The sequence below is a fragment of the Onychomys torridus genome, chromosome 22, assembly GCF_903995425.1.
Source record: "Onychomys torridus chromosome 22, mOncTor1.1, whole genome shotgun sequence".
NCBI classification, from domain to species: Eukaryota; Metazoa; Chordata; class Mammalia; order Rodentia; family Cricetidae; genus Onychomys; species Onychomys torridus.
The window spans coordinates 42,036,565-42,061,630 of record NC_050464.1 but is presented as its reverse complement, the minus strand read 5'-3'; the positions used below and the strand labels follow the sequence as shown (position 1 = coordinate 42,061,630).

At 44.4% G+C, this 25,066-nt stretch overlaps 2 protein-coding genes across 3 annotated transcripts in view; one reads left to right on the top strand and one right to left on the bottom strand.

Moving 5' to 3' along the window:
* Window positions 1–2,563: 2,563 nt before the first annotated feature.
* Hscb (HscB mitochondrial iron-sulfur cluster cochaperone) lies at window positions 2,564–7,665 on the bottom strand. 2 transcript variants are annotated; one of them, XM_036172190.1, is made up of 4 exons: window positions 7,379–7,665; window positions 4,803–4,899; window positions 4,381–4,470; window positions 2,564–3,153 (listed from the first exon to the last, which is right to left on the bottom strand). In XM_036172190.1, exons 1-4 carry the CDS (start codon window positions 7,612–7,614, stop codon window positions 2,998–3,000), a joined length of 579 nt encoding a protein of 192 aa, XP_036028083.1. In that variant the 5' UTR covers window positions 7,615–7,665; the 3' UTR covers window positions 2,564–2,997. The 2 variants fall into 2 exon arrangements, with proteins under 2 accessions (XP_036028083.1, XP_036028084.1); XM_036172191.1 differs by having other exon boundaries at window positions 3,009–3,153; window positions 4,376–4,470.
* A 214-nt stretch (window positions 7,666–7,879) lies between these two features.
* Window positions 7,880–25,066, top strand: part of Chek2 (checkpoint kinase 2) — a 31,940-nt gene continuing 14,753 nt past the window's right edge. Inside the window, exons 1-7 of the mRNA XM_036172324.1 lie at window positions 7,880–7,936; window positions 9,263–9,595; window positions 13,905–14,029; window positions 14,146–14,293; window positions 14,949–15,039; window positions 21,389–21,497; window positions 23,763–23,816. Coding sequence (XP_036028217.1) covers window positions 9,265–9,595; window positions 13,905–14,029; window positions 14,146–14,293; window positions 14,949–15,039; window positions 21,389–21,497; window positions 23,763–23,816 — 858 coding nt within the window. The 5' untranslated portion in view covers window positions 7,880–7,936; window positions 9,263–9,264. The remainder of the gene's footprint in view (window positions 7,937–9,262; window positions 9,596–13,904; window positions 14,030–14,145; window positions 14,294–14,948; window positions 15,040–21,388; window positions 21,498–23,762; window positions 23,817–25,066) is intronic.

The following is a 25,066-nucleotide window of genomic DNA, read 5'->3' as shown; positions in this document are numbered from 1 at the left end:
CTGAAGGGGGTAATGTGAGAGCCAAAGTTACATTTTATATTTCAATTAACTGTGCCTAAGAGATCCATGAAATAAAAATGCCTCTGATATGCAAGCCCCTTGCCCAAGGTAGACAAGATAGTTCCTGAAATGCTGGAGGCTATTGCTTTGGGAGATAGCAAGCCACATGTTTTCACTCCCCTAAACATGGTTTTTGACCCATCTACACTGGATGTGTTTGATCAAATATAGGAAGGAGGTTCACAGGCAGGATGTATGCTTGCCCCTAGTTGGAAATACTTAAACCACTACAAACCATGACTTGGGGCCATTTGCTGGAAACCTAGAGATGGACCTGGTCTGGGCCCATCCACCTAGCCAGTATTTAATTAAAGCTTGCTTTAGATTTGGCCTTAAATTGTGGTAGTGGTCTTATTCTGGACTGGTGGGATTAACAGTCATCTAGAGTTCTCTACCTTATTGCCTTGGCACACAAAGACCCTGTTGTGACTGTCCAAGCCAAACAACCATCTGGGTGAGTTCAGTAGTGATCCCTTGCAAACAATCAGGCCAACTGGGCTGAATGATGTTACATACACACAGACACACACACATGCAAGCAAGAGACTCTCACCGGAGTATCTGCTCCCTACAACCTGACAATACTGCAGGTGGCCTCGTGGAGAGACTAGAGTGTGTGTATGTATGTATGTATGTATGTGTGTATGTATGGTGTGTATGTATATATGTATACATGTATAGTCTATATGCATGCCAGGGAAGACTAGAGCAGAGGCTCAATCTATGTGGCTACAGGCAAAAGCCCTCATCCCTGTTGGGTAAGGCTTTCCAGCTGTTGGAGGAAGAACCCCCATAAATGGCTTGGTTCTGCAGGGTGAAGTTGTGGCTATCCAGCAGAGGCTAGAAAGCCCATGGCTAACCTTTGCCTACTACCTGTTTCATAAATACTCTCTCTATATAATCATCTGACAGCAGCAGAACCCAGCAGTTACTACAGAACCCCTACAGTCCATTAAGCCAAACTGAAGTTCACCCTGGGGAACCCTGAGTTTCCTGGAGTTACTTACAGATCAGGGGTGACCCTGAAGCAGTGCACAGGAAGGTCAGCACCCAGCATGGAGGATGACTTCCTAAAGGTTATGTAGATGGACCCCTCTTCCCTTCCTTCAGTTCTCCCCACCTCTATGCTCTAGCCCCTCCCAAGACCTGGAGGCCATATACAGTTAGGGCAGAATTGCATGTAATTGGCTAGGAGGAATAGCTGGATTCTAGGGAATGCCAATAGTTGATAAGCTGAGCTGTGGTGATCTTTTCCAGGCATGCGCCACCACCGCCTGGCCAGTTAGTAGCATTTCTATATGGCTTCTTCTTCAGTTACTGCCTTCAGGTTCCTGGCCCGACCTCCCTCGGTGATGGACTGTTACTCTGAAGTATTAATTTCAATAAACTCTAAACTCTTTCCTCTCCAAGTTGCTTTTGGTCATGGTGTTTTTATCACAGCAACAGAAGCCCTAACTATGATAACCCTAAACATTGTGAGAGAGTCTCATTCAATTGCATAAGGTCATTATGTACAAAAAAGAGGGATTCAAGGAAAGGAACTCTGCTAGAATGCCGTGACACAGAAGAGCAGAGTGATACACCTGTAACTGCAGCAGTAAGAGATGGAAGCAAGAGAATCAGTCAAAGTCTCCTCAGTTTCAAAGTGAGTTTAAGGCCAACCTAGGACACATAAGCCTCTCCAGAAGAAAAACAAAAACATAACAAATCCTGTAACATAGAGGGTGGGTGTGCTCAGTGGTTGAGCACTTACTTAGCAGGTCTAAGTCCTTGGTTTAGACCTAGCACCCACACAAGACATATTCAGGACCGTGACATAAAAATCCAACCTAAGGGCTGGAAAGATGGCTCAGAGGTTAAGAGCACTGACTGCTCTTCCAGAGGCCCTGAGTTCAATTCCCAGCAACCACATGGTGGCTCACAACCATCTGTAATGAGATCAGGCGCCCTCTTCTAGCCTGCAGGGATACATGCAAGCAGAATACTGTATAGCTTTGGAGCCTGTCCTGGACTAGCTCTATAGACCAGGCTGGCCTTGAACTCACAGAGCTCCACCTGCCTCTGCTTCCCGAGTGCTGGGATTACAGGCATTCGCCACCATTGCCCGGCTCATAAATAAATCTTAAAAAAAAAAAAAAAAAAAAAAAAAAATCCAACCTGAGTTTTTAGCCTGATGTCCTGTCCTACAGAGTGTGTGTGTGTATGCAACGTGTGTTTGCAGGTGCACACGCATCGGTGTGTATGTGTGCTCGAAAGTATGTCAAGGTTGGAAGCCATTTGTGTGTTATTCTTCAGGCAGCATTCACCTTTTTTTATTTTAAAAATTATATTTACTTAGTGAGTGTGTGTGTGTGTGTGTGTGTGTGAGAGAGAGAGAGAGAGAGAGAGAGAGAAAGAGAGAGAAAGAGAGAGAAAGAGAGAGAGAGAGAGCGAGAGAGAAAGAGAGAGAGAAAGAGAGAGAGAGAGAGAGAGAGAGAGAGCGTGCGCGTGAGCGCACACCACAGCATCTGTGTGAAGTCAGAGACCACTTGTGGGAATGTGGGGACTGAACCTGAGTCTTCACGGTTGTGCAGGAAGCACACAAACACCTCACTGTCCCAGGTCTTGCCTGCAGTTTCTGGGTTAGCCTCCACACATACACATCTGGGCGAATTTTATGAAATACACACACCTATACTCTATTGGCTTTCTAGAGAGCCTTGATTGATACACTACGGAATGAAATGAAAAACAAAGCAGATGGGACCAGAAGGTCAGGATTTCAGTGCTGGCTGGGCTACAGATCTCTGCGTGATCGGAGGCTCATTTTCCTCACTAGATGAGGGAAACAAAGAACTTCCTGGATGACGATGAGGGCCAACCAATGTTTTTCTGACCCATTTCTCCTGTAACCTAGTCATGAGCTCCTAAGAACAATGAAGGGTATTTGTGAGAATCTCACCTATTACCTCTGACCGTGGACTCTATCTCTTCCATGGCAGCCTCACTTTGAGCCTCCGCGAGTTTCTCATTGATTTCCATTATTTCCACAAGGAACCTACTGTCTGTTCCATAATCGGTCCCTTCGGGGATTTCTATTCCCTGGAGCTTTAGCTATTAGGGAAAAGAACAAGGAAAATGAAACCGATCAGGGTCATGTTTAGAATACACTGATGCTCATGGGAAAAAATGTGAACACAGCTTAGAGAGGGAGCCTAGAGCCTAGTACAGGCTAAATAAGCACTCTAGCACTGAGTCACATGTCCAGCCTGGGAAACTTGAGCTTTCCTGGTAATAAAGAAAGTATGGACCGAGATAAGAGTGCTGGTACAGGACCTCATTCACTCTGTAACATCTGCAGCTGGACCTCAATTGTCATACCTCTACTCAGATGTTAAAATGTTTTTAAACATTCTATTCAATTCTAAAACTGCCTAGATATTCTTGTAAAAAACTCCCCAAGTACTCTTACCATCATCAGATTTATAGAAAACAGTTAAAACAAGGCAACCGGGGAAGTTAAGATATACAAAAGGGTCCAGGCCTGGTGGTGCAGCTGTATCCCAAGAGGCCAAGGCAGAGAGATCACAAGTCAAGTGCAGCCTGGGCAGCTGAGTGAGACCCTGTTTCAAAAAGTAACAAGGTAGCTGGGGATATAGTTCAGTGGATTCAAAAACCTAGCACCCCTGCCCGCCGCCGCCGCCACCCAAAACCAAAAAACAAACAAACAAACAAAAAACCAAAAGAAAACCAAAACCAACCCTCGACAACACAGTCCCCTCTCCCCCAACCAACCAAAGAAAAACCCAGTAATTATTGGACAGGAGTCATGGCTCAGTGGCAGAGAACTTACTTAGTTAGCATGAGGCATAGGTTCAATGCCCAGTACTGAAGAAAAAAAAATTACAAAGGAGCTGGATGTGGATGAGGCAAAGCAAGAGAATTAGTAACCTAAAGCCAGCCTGAGCTAGACAGTGAGATCCTGTCTCAAAAGAAACAGAAACAAGTAAAATAGATCTACAAAGAATACTACAGAAATGATACTTGTGCCGGGCGGTGGTGGTGCACGCCTGTAATCCCAGCACTCAGGTGGCAGAGGCAGGTGGATCTCTGTGAGTTCCAGGCCAGCCTGGTCTACAGAGCTAGTCCAGGACGGCCTCCAAAGGTACAGAGAAACCCTGTCTCGAAAAAACCAAAAGAAAAAAAAGATACTTGTATAGAATCTTTTTCTTTCTTTTCTCTTCTGTAGTACTTTTGAGGCTAAATATTATCAGCCTCCTGGACTAGGCCAGGTCTCATATAGGGGAAGTCACTAACAGATGGGTTGGAAAATCACCTTACAAGGTATAGTCCCCTGCTCAGGGGAGCCTGAAGAGTCTTGTAGGCATCATTCACCAGGGTCGAATGCTTCTCTGAGAAGAGTTTCTCAGTCTGTTCAGAGAGATAAAAAGAGTTAGCACACCAGAGGCAGTCCTCTTTGATTACCAAACTTCTGAAATACAGTGATGGGCAGGGATTTAAAGAGTATAGCCACAATTAGAACCTGCCAGTGGATGAGTAGTCTGTATTTTCAACGGATGGTTTTTCAGTTATCTGGGAAGTCGGATAAAAGCTGTGAGGAAATGGCATCTCTGGGGCCTGGCTGTCTAGGGGTAAGCAGCTGCCACAGGGTGGAGCTAGCAGCTCAACTCTTTCCAGATCAACACTGCCACCCACCCAGCCATGCACATATATGGGGAATACTAGGGCTGGTCAGTGAATACCTGAGACTTTTGGCTGAAGAAATCTGGGTGGACGAGACGTTGTAGTTGCTGGTACCTGTGCTGAAGCTTCATGACGTCAACCCTGAAGGATCGGTGGCTGGAAAGAAACTAGATGTTATTCATGCACAGTATTTAGAGTTATTTACTGTGGTCTGGTTCTGCTCTTGGTGAAGACGTAATAAACACAAACAAAGGTTATTTTTTCAAGACGTGGTAGCTGTAATGAAGGCAAATAGAACAGGATCAGAAGAGGTAACGTAGGTGTGACATTTAAGAGACATGAATGGAGCTACTACTGAATGACTAAAGATCAGAAAAGGGACTTGAGTGGAGAGATGTAAGTGCAGAGACCCTGAAGTGACTGGAAGATTAATCGCTTGACAAATTAAGGGATAAGGTTAGTGTGGTCCATCGTAAGCACTCAGTGACTGATGAAAATGTGTCCCAGAGTTTAGAGCACTTGACCAACCTGCATGTCCCTTGGTTTCCCGCCCTCCCCCGAGTTAAAAACTGGGTCTAGGGTCTCCTGCATGCTGGGCAAGGACTCCAGCACCAAGTTACTCCCTCCCTCCTTCCCCACCAGACCTTTTTACTTTTTATTTTGAGACAGAGTTTCTTAACTAAGGTACCCAAGTTGACTTGAAGTCACTCTATAGTTCAGGCAGGCCTCGACTTCCAAAAAACCTACTTTCGTCTCCCTGATCATTGGGATTACAGGTCTGTTACCAGGACTAAAGCCTTGACATTAAAAAAAAAAAAGTGTGTGTTTGAGAGAAGAGCTTGTGTATCCCAGGCTGGCCTCAAACTTGCTGTAATAGCTAAGAACAACCTACAATTCCCACTTTTTCCCCTCAAGTGCTAGGATTATAGACATACGACAATAAATCCAGTTTACCAGCTTTAAAAAAAAAAGGTTGAATTGGGTGTTGCTCAGGGTTGAAAATTTTGATCCTTCTTCAGCTTCCTGAGTAGTTGGAATTACAGGTACAGACTACCACACTGAGCCATTAATATCTAGAAGCAGGTCTTTTTTTTTCTTTTAAAGCATAGTACTGGAATTCGAACCCAGGTCCTTGCTAATGTAAAGGAAGTGTTGTATCACTGAGCCAAAGCAAGCATTAAGCACTTACTTTACTTTCTTTTGGGGGGAGTGGTGATGTTGGGGGGAGTCAGACTGTGACTCTGTAGCCCAGACTGTAGGGTTCTCTTGCTTCTGGCTGGAGGGCTGGGATCACAGGTGTGTACCACACACAGCCCTCCCCACACATTACTTTAATCTAATCTTTATTAGTTCAGCTCTGCTCACACTTCCGCACCAATCTCCAGAAGAAAAGGCAGGAGGAAACAAACCATGCCAAACATTTCTTGGCCTCTCTCCCTCAAATCTTGAGCCTGAATTAAAATTTTGGTTTTTCAAACAGGGCTCCAACTTGTGATCTTTCTCCTTCCATCCTGGAATACTGGGATTCCAGACATAGGCCACCACACTTGGTGTGTTTTATTTTTTGAGCAGAGTTTCTCTGTGTAGCCCTGGCTGCCCTGGATCTCGGCTGGGTAGACCAGGTTGGCGGGAACTCACAGAGATCCACCTGCCTCTGCTTTCTGAGTGCTGGGGCTAAAGACCACCACCACGGAACAGTGCTTTGTTTTCTTCTTAATTGCTTTCAATTTTTGAGACCTAGTCTCGCTTAGCCCAGACTCTCATCAGATTGGCTGTATAGCTCAGATTGCCCTAAAATTTATAACCCTTCGTTCTTACCCTCTGGGTGCTGGGCACATAGGCACTCACCTGGCTTGTTTTATTTTTACTTTCTCCTTTAAAATATTTATACATTTGAGATGAGATGTTCCCGACTTTTGTGGTTGGGCCCCAACTGGGGATCCTATCTTAGTCCAGCATGCTTTTAATCCCAGCATTGGGGAGGTAGAGGCAGGTGGAGTTCCAGGCTGGGAAGGACTGCAAGGTGAGGCTATGTTTAAAACAAACAAACAAAAGAACCAAACACTCCTCCTTTCTGCTCCCTAGAGTTTTCAGCCTCCAGACTTCCCCTTTCCGGGAGTCCCGCCCCTCAAACCTCCCTATACTGTAACCTTGTTCCCGTTTCCTTTCGTTGTTGTTGCTGATGTTTAAAAGCAGGGCCTCGGTCAAAGCAGAGGCTAGTCTTGGATTCCTGAACCTCCGGCCTCCGTTTCCCAAGAGCTTAGAGGCATCTACAAGTTCACTCCTCTATTTCCTTGAATTCCCCGCCTCCACCCTCAACTTTCCAGTCTGTAACTTGGTTCCCTCTTCCTCTCTGGCAAACTCCTAAACTTTCAGTAGGTACTATATTATACAAACGACCTAGAGACTTATCTTTTTTTTTTTAAACTTGTTTTGAGTCAGTCTCGGTAAGTTGCCTAAACTGGCCTTGAACTGTGGTCCTCAGACTTGTCTCAGTCTCCCAGCAGGCTAGGAAATTACAGGCCCGCCGGCGTTGACCCAAGTCATGATCGCTAGGGTAAGACTTGCCTAATTTACTAACTCGGCCAACCGAACTTGCCGGGGCCGTCTCGCCCTCCCATCACTCCGCGCGTACCAATTCATGAGGCTGAAGTAGTCCCGAGTCGGGTCAGGAGGCTGCAAGGCGCGGCAGTGTTCGCAGAAGAACCCATCCCCACTCTCCACACCCCCTGCGCTGCCGCCGCAGTTCCAGCACTGCCGCGCGTTGCTCTTCCCCGAGGCAGCATTGCTGCTCAGCAGTCTCCTTCCCAGGAACCCAGCTAGTCGCACCTCCCACAAGCAAAGCAAATCCCGGGCCCCGCAGCCCCACATCCGGACAGCCGCCTGCTTGGCCTCGGTCGCCGGGACCCGAGGGAAAGGAAGAAAGAGTGACTCGCTGCTGATTGGTTAAGGAGCCGAGGAGGCGGGATCAGCCGCGGGAAACCAGGATGCCGAGTCCCGTTGTGCATCCTAAACTACAACTCCCAGCAAGACTTGAGGCTACGTGTTGCAGCCACCATTTGTATCTTCTTATTGGTCCTGCCAAGGAGGAAGGCGTTTTCATTGGCTGAGGGTGGAGTTTGTATGGGTAGATTTAGCGCCACACCACTAGCTGCGGCGGTAGGGTGTTTGTGGCTCCAGGTGTTCTTTCGCGGTGAGTCTTAGCGGGAAATTTTTTTTGAGTGTTTGAGGATTCGAATCGCGTTCTCAGGGTCTTATGCAAGGGGGCCCTCCGCAGCTTCCGTTTTGTCTGCTTAGTTGTGTGTGAGAGGGGGCGCTGTGTGCAGGCAACTCTTCCTTTTTTTATCAGCTCTTCGAGGGGAAATTCTCTTTCCGTGACTTAACAAGCTGAAACAGGTCTGGACACATGGGTAGGAAGGCACAGAGTTGGGCTCTTCAATGCCAGAGCGAAGTAGTTTCGTAGTGAGTATTATAAATGTTAGTGATCATGCCAGGCGCTTGATTCATTCTTCCCAAATCTTACTGAGAACTCAGTCTTTGCTGCTAGGCTCTGCAGGAACTGGAGAGGGTATGTAAGCAAGTATGTGGGGTTCAGTGGCAAGGAGTGGATAGGAGGCAACCAGCCACTAAGCTTCTGTGCATGAAGGGAAGGTGGTAGGTATAGCGCTATGTAAATAGCCGATACATTCTATTCATAATCCTGGAATTTTGCTGTGGTCGCTTTCTTAGGTGATCATAATATGCCTGTTCCTTTAAATTTTTTTGTTTTTAAGTCAAGTCTGTCTAAGTCTGAGCAGTGCGCATGGAGGCCAGCAGAGGGCATTGTATTCCCCAAAAGCTGAAGTTACAGGTATTTGTGTACTCCTGGATGTGGGTGCTGGGAACTGAACTCAAGAGAGCAACATGTGCTCTTCTTTTTTTGTTTGTTTTTGTTTGTTTTTCGAGACAGGGTGTCTCTGTGTAGTTTTGGTGCCTGTCCTGGATCTCGCTCTGTAGACCAGGCTGGCCTCAAACTCACAGAGGCTCCCAAACTCACAAACTCCGCCTGGCTCTGCCTCCTGAGTGCTGGGATTAAAGGCTTGTGCCACAACTGCCCGGCTACAAGTACTCTTCTTAACCACTGCGATGTCTCTTCAGCCCCTTAACATACCCATTCTTCACTTTATGTTTGGTGATGCTGGGCATGGAACCCAGGATTTTGCATTTGTTTGGTAAGTGATCTACTTACTATGTACCACTGAATTATATCCACATTCCTCACTTACCTTTGGGTAAAGATTTATTTTATTTTTAATTACGTTATGTGTGTGGGAGTGTGCACTTGTGAGTGCAGTGATTGCAGAGGCCAAGAAGGACTTCAGATCCGCTGGAGTTGGAGTTACAGGCAATCGAGCTGCCAGACATGGGTGCTGGGCACAAGAATAGTATGTGTTCTTTCCTGCTGAGTCACCTCTGCAGCTGTTGTAAGCCTTGTTCCTTGAACCTCACCTTATTGTTGGGCTCTTGTTTTTGAGGTCAGAAATGAAGAACCAACAGATCCACAGCAGCACTTCCTTGAAGGCCCACAGCAGTGGTGCCTGTTCACAGTCCCAAGGTGGCTTCACCCAGTCCCAAGGCACTTTGTCTCAGCTTCACGACCTCTCCTCACAGTCTCAAGGCACATCCACTTCCTCCGCCAGCACAGTACCCTCCTCCAGCCAGTCCTCTCATTCCAGCTCTGGGACGCTGAGCTCTTTAGAGACAGTGTCCACTCAGGAACTCTGTTCTATTCCTGAGGACCAAGAACCCGAGGAGCCCGGTCCTGTCCCGTGGGCTCGGTTATGGTCCCTTCAGGATGGATTCTCCAATCTAGGTAAGTCATTTTGTACTATAGTATAGTATATTGTTTAGAGAACTAGAGAAGGTGGATAGGTTGTTGCAAAAGGAATTTCAGGGCCCCTGTAACCGGTTAGAGGTGAAAAAATTTAAAAAGTTAAAAAAAAAAAACTAGAGGCTGTGGTGGAGTGCGTGGGTTGTTGTTACCTGCCGTGTACTCATGTTGTTATTTCTCCTCCTGGTTGACCTTCATGCTAAGAATCAGGCTTAGGCCTTATGCATTGCAGAGAGCTCTTACACTGAGCTACATCTGTAGTCCTAGCCCTAAGTACCTAATTTTTTTTCCCCCCCAATAGAATCTTGCTAAATTTCATAGGCTGGCCTCAAAATTTTATTTTTTTTTTTCAGAAAAAAGGTCTCATGACCTGAGTTGGCCTTGAAGTCACTGTGTAGGTGAGCCTGGCTTTGAACTCTTGATCTTTCTGTCTCTGTTTCCCACATGCTGGCATTATAACCATACATCACCAGGCTCTACTCACTTGTTTTGGAGACAAGGAATTCTGCAGCCCAGGTTGGCTTGCAATTCACTATGTAGTTCCTCATGGCCTTGAACTGGCGTTGAGTTTCTTGGGATTGAGTAGCTGGGATTACACATACTAATCATACCTGGTTCAGATTTATACATTTATATGTGGATATCCAGTTGATCCAGAGCTATTTCTGAAAGATACTTGTGTTATTCACGGTTCTTTAGAGTGACTTACAGGCTCTGGCCCAGCTAGTCCAACAATGGCTACCCATGGGAGTCCAGGAATCTAACAGTTGTTCAGTCCATTAAGCTGGATGTCTCAGCTGGTTCAGTGTACACCAAGTGTTGAAGCAGGCTTTAATGCCAGTGAAGGAATGGACTTGCTAATAGAGTGAGAGCAAGCAGGAAAGAGAGAGCAAGCTTCCTTCTTCCATGTTCTTTATATAGGCTAGCAGCAGAATGTGTGGGCCAGGTCAAAGGTGGACCTTCCCACCTCAAAAGAGCTGGATTAGCCAGGCAGTGGTGGTGCCTGGAAGCAGAGGCAGGCAGAGCTCTAAGTGCAAGGCCAGCCTGGTCTTATAGATTGAGTTCCAGGATAGCCAGGGCTACATAGAAAAACCCTGTCTTGAAAAAAACAAAACAAAACATCACCCCCAACAACAACAACAACAAATTACAAGGGGATTTATTAAATTGGCTTATACAATATGGTCTGGATAGTCCATTAATAGTTCTCTGCATGATGCAGAGACTGAGAGCCTAGTAGCTGCTCCGTCCTCAAGGCTGGATGTCTTAGCAGTCACGATTTGGTACTGACAGCCTGGAGGATTCCTAGAGAGATGCTGGTCTTCAGTCTGTTTGGAGGTCAAAGAAGCAGCGGAAGGTGGTAGCCAGACATTACGGTATAGAATGCACGTATCAGCAAGAAATGACAACAAGCAAGCAATACTGTTTTTCCCTTGGATCTTTCCTTTCTTTTCCTTCAAGACAGGGTTTCTCTGTGTAGTTTTGATGCCTGTCCTGGAACTAGCTCTGTAGACCAGGCTGGCCTCAAACTCACAGAGATCCACCTGCCTCTCTGCCTCCTCAGTGCTATGATTAAAGGCGTGTGCCACCACCGCCCGGCTCCCTTGGACCTTTTCTGCCTTGGCTCACAGAAGGTGCCACCCACTCTGGAGTAAGTCTCTCTCCTTCAGTTAATTCTTCATAGATCCATGCAGAGGTCTGTCTCTTAGTTGTTTTCAGATTCAGTCAGGTTGACAATCAAGAGTGATCATTTCAGTATTCCACCTGTACCCAGGCTGGCTCATCATCCTCTTACCTCAGCCTCTTGAATGCAACGATTATAGTTGTGTCAGTATGCCCAGCAAGAATGAACAATTAATAGCCGTGTTGTCTTTAATATGAATGTGGGGTATGGTGATATTTTATCTTTCCAAAATCTAGCCTTGAACTCAGCAGTTCTCCTGCCTCAGGCTCCTGAGTACTGGGATTACAAGTGTGGACTATAGATATCACTACTACACCTTGCTAATATATTTGAGCAATCGTGAATCTGCATTTATAAGGGATATCGGTTTGTAGCTTGTGTTATCTTTGCCTGGTTTTGTCATTAGGGTTTACCTGGCCTCATAGAATGAATTGAGACTGTTCCTTCTTTCTCTCCTTCTTTCTCTTCTCTCCTCTTCTTTCCTTCTTTTATTTCTTGTTCTTAAAGCAGTTCTTTTGTCTTTTTCTTCTTTTTGTTTTCTTTCTTTGTTTTTTATTTTTTGAGACAGTATTTCTCTGTATAGCCTTGGCTGTCCTGGAACTAATACTATAGACCAGGCTGGCCTGGAATTCACAGAGATCTATGTGCTTCTGCCTTTCGAGGGCTGGGATTAAAGACATATGCCATCACTGGCTAAAATATAATGATGGTGGGGGCATGATCAGGCATGCCTATAATAAATACCAACACTTCTGCCATGTTTTTTTTTTTTTTTTTTTTTTTTTTTTGAGATAGTCTTCATAGCCCTGGTTGTCCTAGAACTCACTATCTAGATCAGGCTGACCTTGAACTCACAGAGATCTGCCTGCCTTTGCCTCCTTAGTGCTGGGATTAAAGGTGTGAACCAGCATGCCAGACTTGGAGCTGCCCTCTTGAACAAGATACTCGCAGCTGTCCTTACAGACTTCAAGGTCCTATCAAGGAGACAGTCAACACAGAATTAAAATAAGGGCCCATCTTTGTAGAGTAACAGAATGGGTCATTATTATGATACTAGATAAGATAGTGAAATGGGGGTCTGCTTATATGGAAGGCTTAGGGCAGGAAGATGTAAGTCCAGACTCACCTTTGGGCTTTTGTTTGAGTCCAAATACAAAAGGAGAGAGGAACTGAGCCCTTCAGGTAGTTGGAGTCTTGTGTGATACTATGCCTGCAGAGAAGTGAGCACATGTTTGCTCACCCCAGAACTAGAAAAAGGTACGGACAGTACTACAGTCCAACTAGGTGAACGGATGAGTTTTATTGGGTGAGGGGTCACTTAGAGGAGCCGAAATGACTCCAAGGCAGCTGCATCACCGAAGGTCACCCCAGCACGGGTGACAGCTCACAAAGCTGGGAACCTGGAGCACACTGCATAGCCTGCAGGTAGCTCAGCAGGTTGGAGGGTGTCCTATCCTGGTGGCCCAGTTGGTTTGGGCAGCGGGGCTGGTCTAAGAGTCTTCTTTGCAACCTGTCTTATCTCTTGGGGAGAGAGGGACTTAGGGTCAGAAGTTATTTTGAGTTGTTTACTTTCTGTCTTAAGGCTCTTCCCTACAGTATGGAGTTGTTTCATCTTTAGAACAACCTATGATGGGGGGCTGGAGAGATGGGTCAGCGGTGAAGAGCACTGACTGCTCTTGCCAGAGGACCTGGGTTTAATTCCCAGCACCCAGAGGGCAGCTTGGAACTGCTGGAACTCCAGTTCCAGGAGTCTGACATCCTCACACAGACATACACACAACAATGCCTATAAAATAAAATAAAAAATCATTGCCGGGCGGTGGTGTCGCACACCTTTAATCCCAGCACTCGGGAGGCAGAGGCAGGCAGATCTTTGTGAGTTCGAGGCCAGCCTGGTCTACCAAGCGAGATCCAGGAAAGGCACAAAACTACACAGAGAAACCCTGTTTAGAAAAAACCAAAAAAGAAAAGAAAAGAAAAAAAAAATCATTAAAAAAAGGGAACAACCTATTGTTTTACCTCCCTCTCTCTCTCCCCCTCTCCCTCTCCCTCTCTCTCTCTCTCTCTCTCTCTCTCTCTCTCTCTCTCTCTCTATATATATATATATATATATATATATATATATATACACATATATATTCTTAAAATATCCTGTCGTTTCACTTCCCTTTTCCCATCCTATGTCTTTTTTTTTGGGGGGGGGGGACACAGGGTTTCCCTGTGTAGCTTTGGAGCCTGTCCTGTATCTCATTCTGTAGACCAGACTGGCCTCGAACTCACAGATATCTGTCTGCCTCTGTCTCCCGAGTGCTGGGATTAAAGGTGTGCCCCACCACCGCCCAGCCATGTTCCCCAATTTTTAATCTTAGAAAATTTTGGTCATCGAATCTATACCTTTGATTGCCTTCAATTACATACTTCTGTTTTGACAATGTCTTCATTTTGTGTAGGTCAGAGTGCCTTGAGCTTGCCTGCTCTCAGGAGTCTCCCAAATGCTGGGGTCATGTGGGTATCACTTCCCAGAACTGGTTCCTCCCTACAGTGAGCACTGTTGAATGTTTGATGCATGAAATTCCAGTCCTCTGCTACGTGCTTTTGTATCAACAGACTGTGTTCACGACAACTACTGGTTTGGGAGGGATAAAAGCTGTGAATATTGCTTTGATGGACCGCTATTGAGAAGGACCGATAAGTATCGGACGTACAGCAAGAAGCACTTTCGAATTTTCAGGGTAGGTGACAGTTACCTTTCTCCCCCGAGATCTGGTGATGGAAGTCTTTGCTCCTGGTATCTTGCACCATGCATCCCTGTTGTTAAAACATGGACATGAAATGTTCTCTATTTTAGGAAATGGGCCCTAAAAATTCTTACATTGTGTATATAGAAGATCACAGCGGGAACGGAACCTTTGTAAATACTGAGCTTATAGGGAAAGGAAAACGCCTTCCTCTGAGTAACAACTCTGAGATTGCACTTTCACTATGTAGAAATAAAGGTACTATTATTATCATATTGTTAATGGGCTTTTCTTCCTCTGTAAAGGGAGATTTTTGTGTCTTCATCGATTATGCTTGAAATTAGTCAAGTAAGTAAATTAGCATCCAGTCGCATCCATCCAGGAGTTAGCTCCATTGTCTGAGTTGTGTTTTTCCTTTGTTTTTCTTTTTTTTTTGACAAGGTCTCACTATATGGCTCTCCTGAAATTCCCTGTGTAGAACACAGAGATCTGCCTGCCTCTGCCTCCTGAGTGCTGAATTTTTTCTTCGTGTGTGGTGTGTGTGTGTGTGTGTGTGTGTGTGTGTGTGTGTGAGTGAGAGAGAGAGAGAGAGAGAGAGAGAGAGAGAGAGAGAGAGAGATTGATTCTATGTTCACGTGCAGGCTTACACGCTACAATATGCATGTAGGGGTCAGAGGACAGCTGTTGGGAGTTGGTTTTCTCCTTCTGCTGTGGCTCTGGGGATCAAACTCAAGTCATTAGGCATGTGTATGAAGTTATTTTACCTACTGAGTGACCTTGCTGGTTCCTGGATTAAAAATAATTGACTTTGTATTACATGATACACATGTAGTCTTATATTCCATAAAGCTGAATTTTAGAACCAGTTTTCTAATCATGAATTAACAAGCCCATTTCTGTCCTTTCCTCCCAGTTTTTGTGTTTTTTGATCTGACTGTAGATGATCAGTCAGTTTATCCTAAGGAATTAAGAGACGAATACATCATGTCAAAAACTCTTGGAAGGTAAACTTTTTTTTTCTTTATATAATAAACTAGACCTCATTTTTTCCTATGTATTTTCATTGGTTAGTTTTTGTACTTGATTTTACAAGTCTTGTTATTTATAGCATAGCTGTTTGTCAAACTTTGTGGTAGATGATGTATTACTGATTTATTTGATAATGACCAGTTTAAATACACTCTTTCCTTATAAATTTTAGTGCTTGGATTAGCTTTGCCACCAGGCTCGGCTTCATTGATAACTCGTGTGTGTGTGTGTGTGTGTGTGTGTGTGTGTGTGTGTGTGTGTGTGTGAGAGAGAGAGAGAGAGAGAGAGAGAGAGAGAGAGAGAGAGCGAGCATGAGTGAGCGTGTGAGCGAGCGAGCATCTGTATGAGGATGGTTGCATATGAGTCCTGAGGTCAGTATTTTCTTTGGTGACTCTCCACTTTATATTTTGTAGCTCGCTGAACCTGGAGCTCACTGACTCAGTTTACCTTGGTGGTTAGCAAGCCCTTAGGATGTCCCTGTCTTTACCTCCCCAGCACTGGGATTAGAGACAGGCTGTTTATATAGGTGCTGGGGTCCAAACTTAGGTCCTTATGTTTGTGTAGCAAACATTTTATAGACAACTGTCTTTCCAGCTCTTTATTTTACTTTAACTAATTAATTTTTGAGATAGGGTGTCACTTTGTTGCACTGACTGGCCTAGAAATCATAGAGATTCTCTTGCTTCTGCTCCCAAGGGGTTGGATTAAAGGCAGGCACCACCATTCCTGGCTGGTTTATTTTTTTTCATGTAGCTTACATTGGCTTCAACATCACTATGCAGTCAAGGACAGTCCCGAACTCCTGATGCTCTTGCCTCTATGTCCCCACTCAGGATTCCAAGCCTGCCTCACCATGCCCAGCTATTGATGACTTTTGAGAAGCAGTTTTAATAACCTGTGATTCATGGAACATATAATTCACATGTATCTGTGTGTGTGTGGGTGTACTCATGCCACAGTGAGTATGTGGAGGCCAGAGGGCTCAGTTCTCCTACTATCTGGATTGAATTCATGTCACCATGCTTGAGGGCAGATGTCATTACCTGCTCAGTCATCTTGCTGGCCTGCCCTTGTTTTGTTTAATAACGCTCATGTTCAAATCCAGGATTCTCTGCATATTTGGTAAAGTGCTAGACTAATGAGCCTTATCCCCAACCATTTAATTAATTAAGTTTTTTGGTTTTTTTTTTTTTTTTTTTTTTTTCAGACAGGTACTCACTCCATAGTTTAGACTGGCATGAATTCACAGTGTAGCCCAGCTGGACCTCAAACTCATGGGCATTTCTCCTGTCTCAGCTCCTGAGGGTTACAGGCATGAGCTATCATATCCAGAGTATTTATTGTTAATTAAAAATTATTTAATTACTTTTGTGTGTGTATGTGTAGATGAGAGCATTATTAGGTGAGTATATGATATGTGATGAGTGTGGGTAGGTGTGAGTGTATAATGTATGTGTGAGTGAATGGTGATGTGTGTGAAGAGTGTGGGTGTGTGTGTGTGTGTTCACATATGTGGTACGTGTGACCTGTGTACCGTGGTGTGCATGTGGCACTCTGAGGAAAACTTTCCCGGGTTTTCTCCTTCTGCCACAGATTCCAGAGATCGATCAGGTCATCAGCTTGTCTGGTGCCCTGCTTTGCTTTCTGTTGCTGTGATAAGCATCATAATCACAAGCAGCTTGGAGAAGAGAGGGCTTATTATTTGGCTCTCATGTCCTGATCACAGTCCATCATTGAGGGAACCAAGGCAGGAACTCAAGCAGGGCAGGCACCGAGAGACAGGAACTGAAGCAGAGACCATGGAGGAATGCTGCTCACTGGCCTGCTCCCAAAGGCTTGCTCAATCTGACTTTTTCTATAATCCAGGACCACATCCCCAGGGGTAAGACTGTGTACAGTGGGTTTGGCATCAATCATTAACCAGGAATATGTCCCACAGGCTTGTATACAAGTTAATCAGATGGGATATTTTTATTTCTATTGGGGTTCCTTCTTCCCAGATGATCCTAGCTTGTGTCAAGTTGACAAAAAACAAACACAACAACAAAACCCAGTACAACTGATTCCTTGTTGACTTGACATACAGACATGTCACCATTGAACCTTACCTTTCCTTTCTTGTTTGTCCCCAAGATGTCACGTTACTGTTAATGTCATGAGCTAGGGGTGGTGATGCATGTCTTTAAATCTAGTACTTGGGAGGTAGAGGCAAGTGGTTCTTTGTTAATTTGAGGACAGCCTGGTCTATATACTGAGTTCCAGGATAGCCAGGGCTATGTAGAGAGACCCTGTCTCAAAAAACAAACAAAACTTAATGTCACAGTGTGAAGCACCATCTAATTTTTTTTTTAAGACTGGGTCTTTTTTAAAGTTCAACAAGGGGGCTGGAGAGATGGCTCAGCGGTTAAGAGCACTGACTGCTCTTCCAGAGGACCCGGGTTCAATTCCCAGCATCCACATGGCAGCTCACAAGTTTGTAACTCCAAGATCTGACACCCTCACACAGACACACATGCAGGCGAAACACCAATGCACACAGAAGAAAAATAGATAAATTAAAAAGCCCAGCCGGGTGGTGGTGACGCTCGCCTGTAATCTCAGCACTCGGGAGGCAGAGGAAGGTGGATCTTTGTGAGTTCGAGGCCAACCTGGTCTACAGAGCTAGTCCAGGACAGGCTCCAAAGCTACAGAGAAACCCTGTCTTGAAAAACCAAAAAAAAAAAAAAAAAAAAAAAAAAAAAAGTCCAACAGTTTGGAACTGGAGAGCTGCCTTGAAACAGTGTTCTTAAACACTGGTTGCTCTTCAAGAGAACCCAAGTTTGATTCCCAGTACCTATGTGATGTTTCCTAACTGCCTATAACTCTAATTCCAGGGGATCTGATATCTTCAAGTCTCTGGTATATTGCATATATGTAGGAAAAGCACCCATACACATAAAATGAAAAAACAAAAACTCCGCAATTTAAAAGTTCAAGTTTTTATTAAAAAGATCCAAAGTCTCTTCACTGTGAGCTCTTGTAAAACAACTACAACAAAAATAAGTGTTATTTTAAGAAGGACCCAGGGTTACAGTCAGATCAAAGACAAACCAAATGTCCACTCAGTGTCCACTCTCTCATGATCATTTGGACTACAGAAGTCTTGAGCAGTTCTGCTTCTCCCACTGTGCCCTCCATGGCTCATATAGCTTGTCTTGTAGTCTCAGGCTGGCTCCACACCTGCTGCTGTCCTCAGTGGTCATCCCTCAGCCCAGGCATCTCCATTATGTTGGAGTCTCCAACTGCAACTGAGCCTTCATCTTTATTAGTGGTCTCCTGGACTCTCTTCAGGGATGCTCTAACCCTGTGCCAAGCCTCAGCTGCTCTCCGTGGCCCCTTCATGCCTTCAAAACTAGTATCTTATGGGAGACTCTTACACATTATGAAGTTACACATTATTATAGACTTCTAGCTTGAGATGCAGCTTTGGACTCTTTCTGTGTGTTGACCCAGAAGATTTCGCCTTGATGACCCTGGTGTCTTATAAATCACAGCTGATTTTTTTTTTTTTTTTTTTTTTTTTGAGCTGAGTATCGAACCCAGGGCCTTGTGCTTGCTAGGTAAGTGCTCTACCACTGAGCTAAATCCCCAACCCTCACAGCTGATTTTTTTTTTTTTTTTCCAGACAGGGTTTCTCTGTAGCTTTGGAGGACATCCTGGAACTTGGCTTTGTAGACCAAGCTGGCCTCGAACTCAGAGATCCACCTGCCTCTGCCTCCCGAGTGTTGGGATTAAAGGCGTGCACCACCACCGCCCGGCAGCCTCACTTTCACAAATCTTAATTGAAGCTATCACACAAACATCTCTGATAGAGTCTTTAAGGGACCGAATTTTCCCTCTGAAACTTCACGGACCTGACTCCTATTATTTGCATTTCTCTCGGCACCATCTTCCAGTTGTCTTCAGAACAACCGCTAATCTCTGAGCACTCAGTGGCTTTTCCAGCCCAGAGCTACAAAATCCTATAATCCTTCCCCTCAACATCATGGTGGCATCCATCACAGCAGTGCCCCCATTCCTGGTACCAATTTCGTACTTTGCTTCGATAAACACTGTGACCAAAAGCAGCTTGAAGACGGAAGGGGTTATTTGGTTTCCATGTTCTAGTCACAGCCCAATCTTTCGAGGGCAGGAACTCAGAGGCAGGAACTGAAGCAGAACCATGAAGGAACATTGTTTTCTGACTCAATTTCCATGGCTTCATCATTCTACTTTTTTTCCTCTTTGAGACAGAGTTTCTCTGTGTAGCTTTGGTGCCTGTCCTGGTTCTCACTCTGTAGCCCAGGCTGGCCTCGAACTCAGAGAGATCCGCCTGCCTCTGCCTCTTGTGTGCTGGGATTAAAGGCGTGTGCCACCACTGCCTGGCTCATTCTGCTTTCTTAACATCCTAGATCTGCCTGCCCAGGAATATTACTGCACACAGTAGGCTGGGCCCTCCCACCTTAGTCAAGAAAATGTCCCACAGACTTATCTATGGGACAATCTAATGGAGACATTTTTTTCAATTGAGAGTCCCTCTAAGCAGATAATCCTTGATGGAGTCAAATTGACCAAAAAAACTAGCCAGCTTATGGGGCAATCACTTCTGCTTGCTGAGCCATCTTGTCAGCCCCTACTCTTCTAAGGTAGGCATACAATTTAGTGTAAAATGTTTACTTCAATCCCTAACAGAAAAAGACAGCCTGGCAGGGTGGGACATACTTGGCATTCTACAATTTAACACAAATTTAGCAGGAGGATTGGGAGTTCAGAGTTATTATATCCTTTGGCATAATAGTCATTTGAGGACAGCTGAGCTTCCTAAGACTTTTGTCTCAAAGGGGGATAAAAGGAAATAAACAGGTAGCTAGGTGCTGTAACAGGATCTTCCAGCTTCTAGAAAGGTTAAGACCAAACCAACATAGTAGGATCCAGTCTCAAATAATAAAGAGGTACTGGTTGCCGCTATAATATGGGTGAGCTTTTAGAACATTAAGCTAAATGAAAGCAATATGAATTTCTATGAAATACCAGATAATTTTTAGAAAGCTAATTAGTAGTTGCTAGGGGCAAGGTAATATGGTATTTACTTAATTGGAACTAGATGGTAGCAGTTGCAGGACATTGTGAATGTACTTAGTGTGATTGCATTCTACACTTGAAAATGATTTTAATGTTAGATTTTATGTTGTCTGTACTCAACACATTAAGAAAGATGTGAAGCCTCTCTGATACTCAAAACCCTGTCACTATCAAAGTTACTACAGACAGGTAGTGTACGTCTTTACTATAGTAATCATTGCTAGGATGGATCTCACTTTGCAGAACAGATTTACTGAGGGTCACAGTGGGCTGCATACTGTTCTGTGCAGCTCTTCCTCTGCCCTTGGTGGTACCCAGTGAGTCTGAAATCTTTGAGGGATGCTATGGCATGCAGAGTATTCGTGTAGCACTTTTGGATGTAGTGTAGTGTGCAATTTATGCTTCGAACTGTGTGTGCAAATTGTTTGTTGGTAATTGGTTTGGGCATTCTCTTTCTTCAGTTCAGGCCTGGATGAACTCTGTGGACCCACGGTAGTCTTGGTTGGCTGCTGTCCTATCTCTTCTCAGCTCTTGAATTACAGTTGTGTGTTACTCCTAGCATGGGTACTCAGTTTTGATCAGAAAGACCCTTTGATATTTCTCTGACCTCTCTTTTTTCTTAGTGTTTTCCTGTGAATTTCATGATCAAGGCTGTGATTCAGATTGAAATTACTCCAAACTCAGTGTTGATGGATGCTCTGCATCTACCTGTGCTCTGGACAGTTTACTCCGGTGAACTTTCAGTGTGTCCTTTGAACACAGGGACAATGAAAAAAATGTTGCATGGACAATTCTTAGTTTCTTTTGTGTGTGTGTGTGTGTGTGTGTGTGTGTGTGTGTGTGTGTGTGTGTGGTGTGAAAGTCTGGGAGTGCATGTGCCACAGAATTTGTGTGGAGATCAGAAGACAACCTTAGGTGGTGGTCCTTGGCTTTCTACCTTGAGACAGGGTCTCTGTTTGCTTTGTGGGCAGGCTGGCCCACAAGCTTCTGCTTCCAATCTTGCTGTGTGGAGCCTGGGTTACAGATATGTGCTAGGATGCCTGGTTTACATGGCTTCTGGATATTTGAACTCAGATTCTCATACTGGCATGACAAGCATGTTACCCACCTGAGCAACCTCCTCAGCCCCATCTTTGATTTCTTATAGTCAAGGCAGATTTGGACATGGTGGGTTTCATGACAAAAATCATCCTGAAAAGTCGCTGTCTGTGTTTTTCCCATTAGTGGTGCTTGTGGGGAGGTGAAAATGGCTTTTGAGAGGAGAACATGTAAGAAAGTAGCCATAAAGATCATCAGCAAGCGGAAGTTTGCTCTTGGCTCATCGAGAGAAGCAGTAAGTACCTGTGTGTACAGCCCCCTGGGTCTTCACATCTCTTCATAACTTCCTCCAGTAACCCTAGAGTATGGCTCCATCTCAGGAACATTGGATGGCTTAGATACAGCACTTTCTTTTTCTTTTTTTATGACAAGGCTTCCCCGTGTAGCTTTGGAGCCTGTCCTGGAACTCACTCTATAGTCCAGACTGGCCTCGAACTCACAGAGATCTGCCTGCCTCTGCTTCCAGAGTGCTGGGATCAAAGTGTGGACAGCTCACCCTGCTGTACTTTACTCTGAACACTGATTTTGAAAGTATTTGTTAAAGTATCAAATTCTTATTACCTATAGTGTATCATTTTGACTCATTCTCCAAGTTATGGTGATTACTTTTTTAATCCAAAAACATCTTTTTTTTTTTTTTGGTTTTTCAAGACAGGGTTTCTCTGTAGCTTTGCGCCTTTCCTGGAACTCACTCTATAGCCCAGGCTGGCCTCGAACTCACAGAGATCCTCCTGAGTGCTGGGATTACAGGCGTGAGCCACCACCGCCCGGCTTTTTTTTTCTTTTTGAGATAGGGCTCTCACATAGTGCCACCTGGCCTAGAACTCATCATGTAGTGAGACTGGCCTGGAAGGCGTCACCTATGCCTCATCTGGAGTGCTAGGATTATAGGCATGTACTCCCACTCCTGACTGAGGTAGCTTATTAACTCACTAATTGATTTTTAAGTAATTTTGACATAGTTTGATCGTAGAGTTCCTCTGACTGCAAAGGACAGTAACAGTCTGTTTCCCTACACCTGCTGATCTCATTTGCTCTGTAAGGCCTCGTGTGTTTTCCAAAGAGTTGGTTAGCATTTGCCTGATATGATTCACTTCTGAGGTGTGAATTGTACACTATACAAAAGTTCTGGATTTTATCAGACAGATTTAAATAGATTCTCAAAGGCATCACTGAGAAGCAGTGGTCCCTACTTCCTCATAATTTTTTGCAGATAATAATTCTCTGCTTGGTTGTTATGGTAACTCAAATTCTTGGCTCTTTTGGGTGTTGTGCCAATGACTGAGTTAGTTAGAGAAACACAGTTTTTTTTTTTTTTCTTTCAAGACAGGGTTTCTCTGTTTAACAGTCTTGTCTGTCCTGGGACTCACTTTGTAGACCATGTTGGCCTCAAACTCAGATCTGCCTGCATCTGCCTCCCAAATGCTGGGGTCAGAGGTATGTGCCACCCCCACCCAGCTTAGAGACATATTTTTATCAAACTCAGGGATTTATGAATGCCAGACAAGTACTGTACCACTGAGATAACATTTCCAGTTTTCAGTTGCAGACTTTTTTCTGGAACTGAGGACCGAACCCAGGGCCTTGTGCTTGCTAGGCAAGTGCTCTACCACTGAGCTAAACCCCCAACCCCAGTTGCAGATTTTTTTAATGTAAATTATTTTTATGTAGCAGCTATTTATCGCTTTTTCTACCCACATTTACTAAATGAGTGAGGTAGCTAAATGTGTTGTTTTTTCCCACACATAAGCTGACCAAGTAAGTAAAAGGCAGGACCCAGTCACTTCTTCCTTCCCAGCCAGCTGTTTCTGGCTTTAACATTCTTCAAATTGTTTTTCCCTAGATGATGCTATTCTTACATGGCAAGAGGAATTTCCTGTCTGTGTTCACTTTGTTATAGATTGTTCACCCCATGATTTTCTCCCATTTAGGGGAGAAAAGCATATCTACTAGATTGATAAAAACTTAGAGCCAATCTTTACTGCTTAATTGCTCTCAATTAATAGAACCCTCCTACCCCCACCCCAACCTTGCAATATAGTAATGAGTGTGAGAGCTGAGAGGAAAGGCTGGATTTAAAATTTTTAAATCTAGGGGGCTGGAGAGTTGGCTCAGTGGTTAAGAGCACTGGCTGCTCTTCCAGAGGACCTGGGTTCAGTTCTCAGCACCCACATGGCAGCTCACAGCTGTCTATAATCCCTGTTCCAGGAGACCCAACACCCTCACACAGACATACATACAGGCAAAACACCAATGTGCATAAAATAAAAATAAAAAATAAAATATACATTTAAAAAACCTTTAAATCTGGTCTTCTTAGCCAGGGTCTGTTTTACATAACTGTAGTTTATATATTTTATCTATTTATTTGTGTACTCTATGAACAGAGGCTAGTCCGTAACTCAGATGGCCTTTACTTAATTAAGTTTAACTGTAAATATATTGTTAAGATACTGACCGTTACAATTTCGTTAATGAACTCTAATGTTGTCCTGTTTAGGACACGGCTCCCAATGTTGAAACTGAAATAGAAATTTTGAAAAAACTGAATCATGTAAGTATTACTATTACTCATAGAAACTTATCTCAAAATATGGGACATGTTCAAAGCTTTTCTGTAGGAGTCTCGAGTTAACTTGGGCTCCTTCGTATGTATGTGAACGCATACATGACCCAGCCCTTTTTTTTTTTTAACCTTGTGAGAGTTTTTATTTCAAGATTTTGAGAATGCAGTCCTCTGTACAGGCTTTATAACCTCATGATTTAATACTGTTTTTGCTGAGATCTTGACCAAAATCTTATAGAGATTAGTGATCATATTTGTAAAAAAAAAAATGTAAATTTTATTGAGGTTAATTTTACCTGAAATTTTGACCCTTTAATATACCTTTTATTTGGAGTAATCCAGTTAAATCTATGGTATGCGACAGGTAAGTGGAGTCGCATCGTACTGTCTGATTCATTGGTGTGGGGAGTCTTACTGGGTGTAGATGGTCCTTACCTCTTTTGTAAGGAAGAGTGTGTGTCTGTGGAAGTCACAGGAAGAGGAGAAGGGCTGTAGTCTACTGCTCTGACCCTGTCTCTGCTTTTGCTGGTTCTTTCAGTGTCTTTAGTCTTGAGTTCCCATCAGCACCAGCTCGGTAGGTGCTGGAGTTAAACTTGACTCAAATCTTGCTTGGCCAGCCAGTGGTTATCTTTTTCTCGCTTTTAACCTCCAAACAAAAGAATTTCTTTTACTTTCACCTCACATTCCCCGAAGAACTTGAAGCCCTGTTTATTCTAGATTCCTGCCTTGGACACAGCATCTCGCAAAGCCTATTACAACTCAGTGGCGCCCTTCCCGCTTGGCTGTCTGCCACTTCATCCTTGGCTTCTTCCTCTCCTCTTCCTTCCCTGCTCTCTCTTCCTTTCCTTTTTCCTTCCTTCTGCCTTTTCTCCCCCCTCGCCTCCCCTCCCCCCCCACTCTTCCTTTTCTTTTTCTGTTGTTTGGAGACAGCCCTGCCCTGTTGCCCTGGCTGGTCTGGGAATACTGTGCTCTCACGTGATCATTCCATCTCCGCCTCCTGAGTGGAGTTTGTTTTTGTTCCTTTCGACAGGAACTGGCTGAATTGGCCAGGCTAGGCTCTGATTCCTGGCTCAAGCAATCTTCCTGCTGCAGCCTGCTTTGCCAGTTTTGTTTGTTTGTTTGTTTTAAAAAAACACATTCGGTGCTGGCAAAATGACTCAGAGGTTTAAGACACTTGCTACCAAGTCTGACCATCTGAGACTGATCCCTAGGAACTACAGGGCGGAAGGAGAAAATCA

What these genes read in the sequence shown, in the direction of transcription:
- Hscb (XM_036172190.1), bottom strand. Translation starts at nt 7,614, where the DNA reads ATGTGGGGCTGCGGGGCCCGGGATTTGCTTTGCTTGTGGGAGGTGCGA. An exon ending in TACTTCAGCCTCATGAATTG is followed by an intron (nt 4,900 to 7,378) that starts GTACGCGCGGAG and finishes GTTTCTTTCCAG; the next exon opens with CCACCGATCCTTCAGGGTTG. An exon ending in TGAGCAGGGGACTATACCTT is followed by an intron (nt 3,154 to 4,380) that starts GTAAGGTGATTT and finishes TTTCCCTAATAG; the next exon opens with CTAAAGCTCCAGGGAATAGA.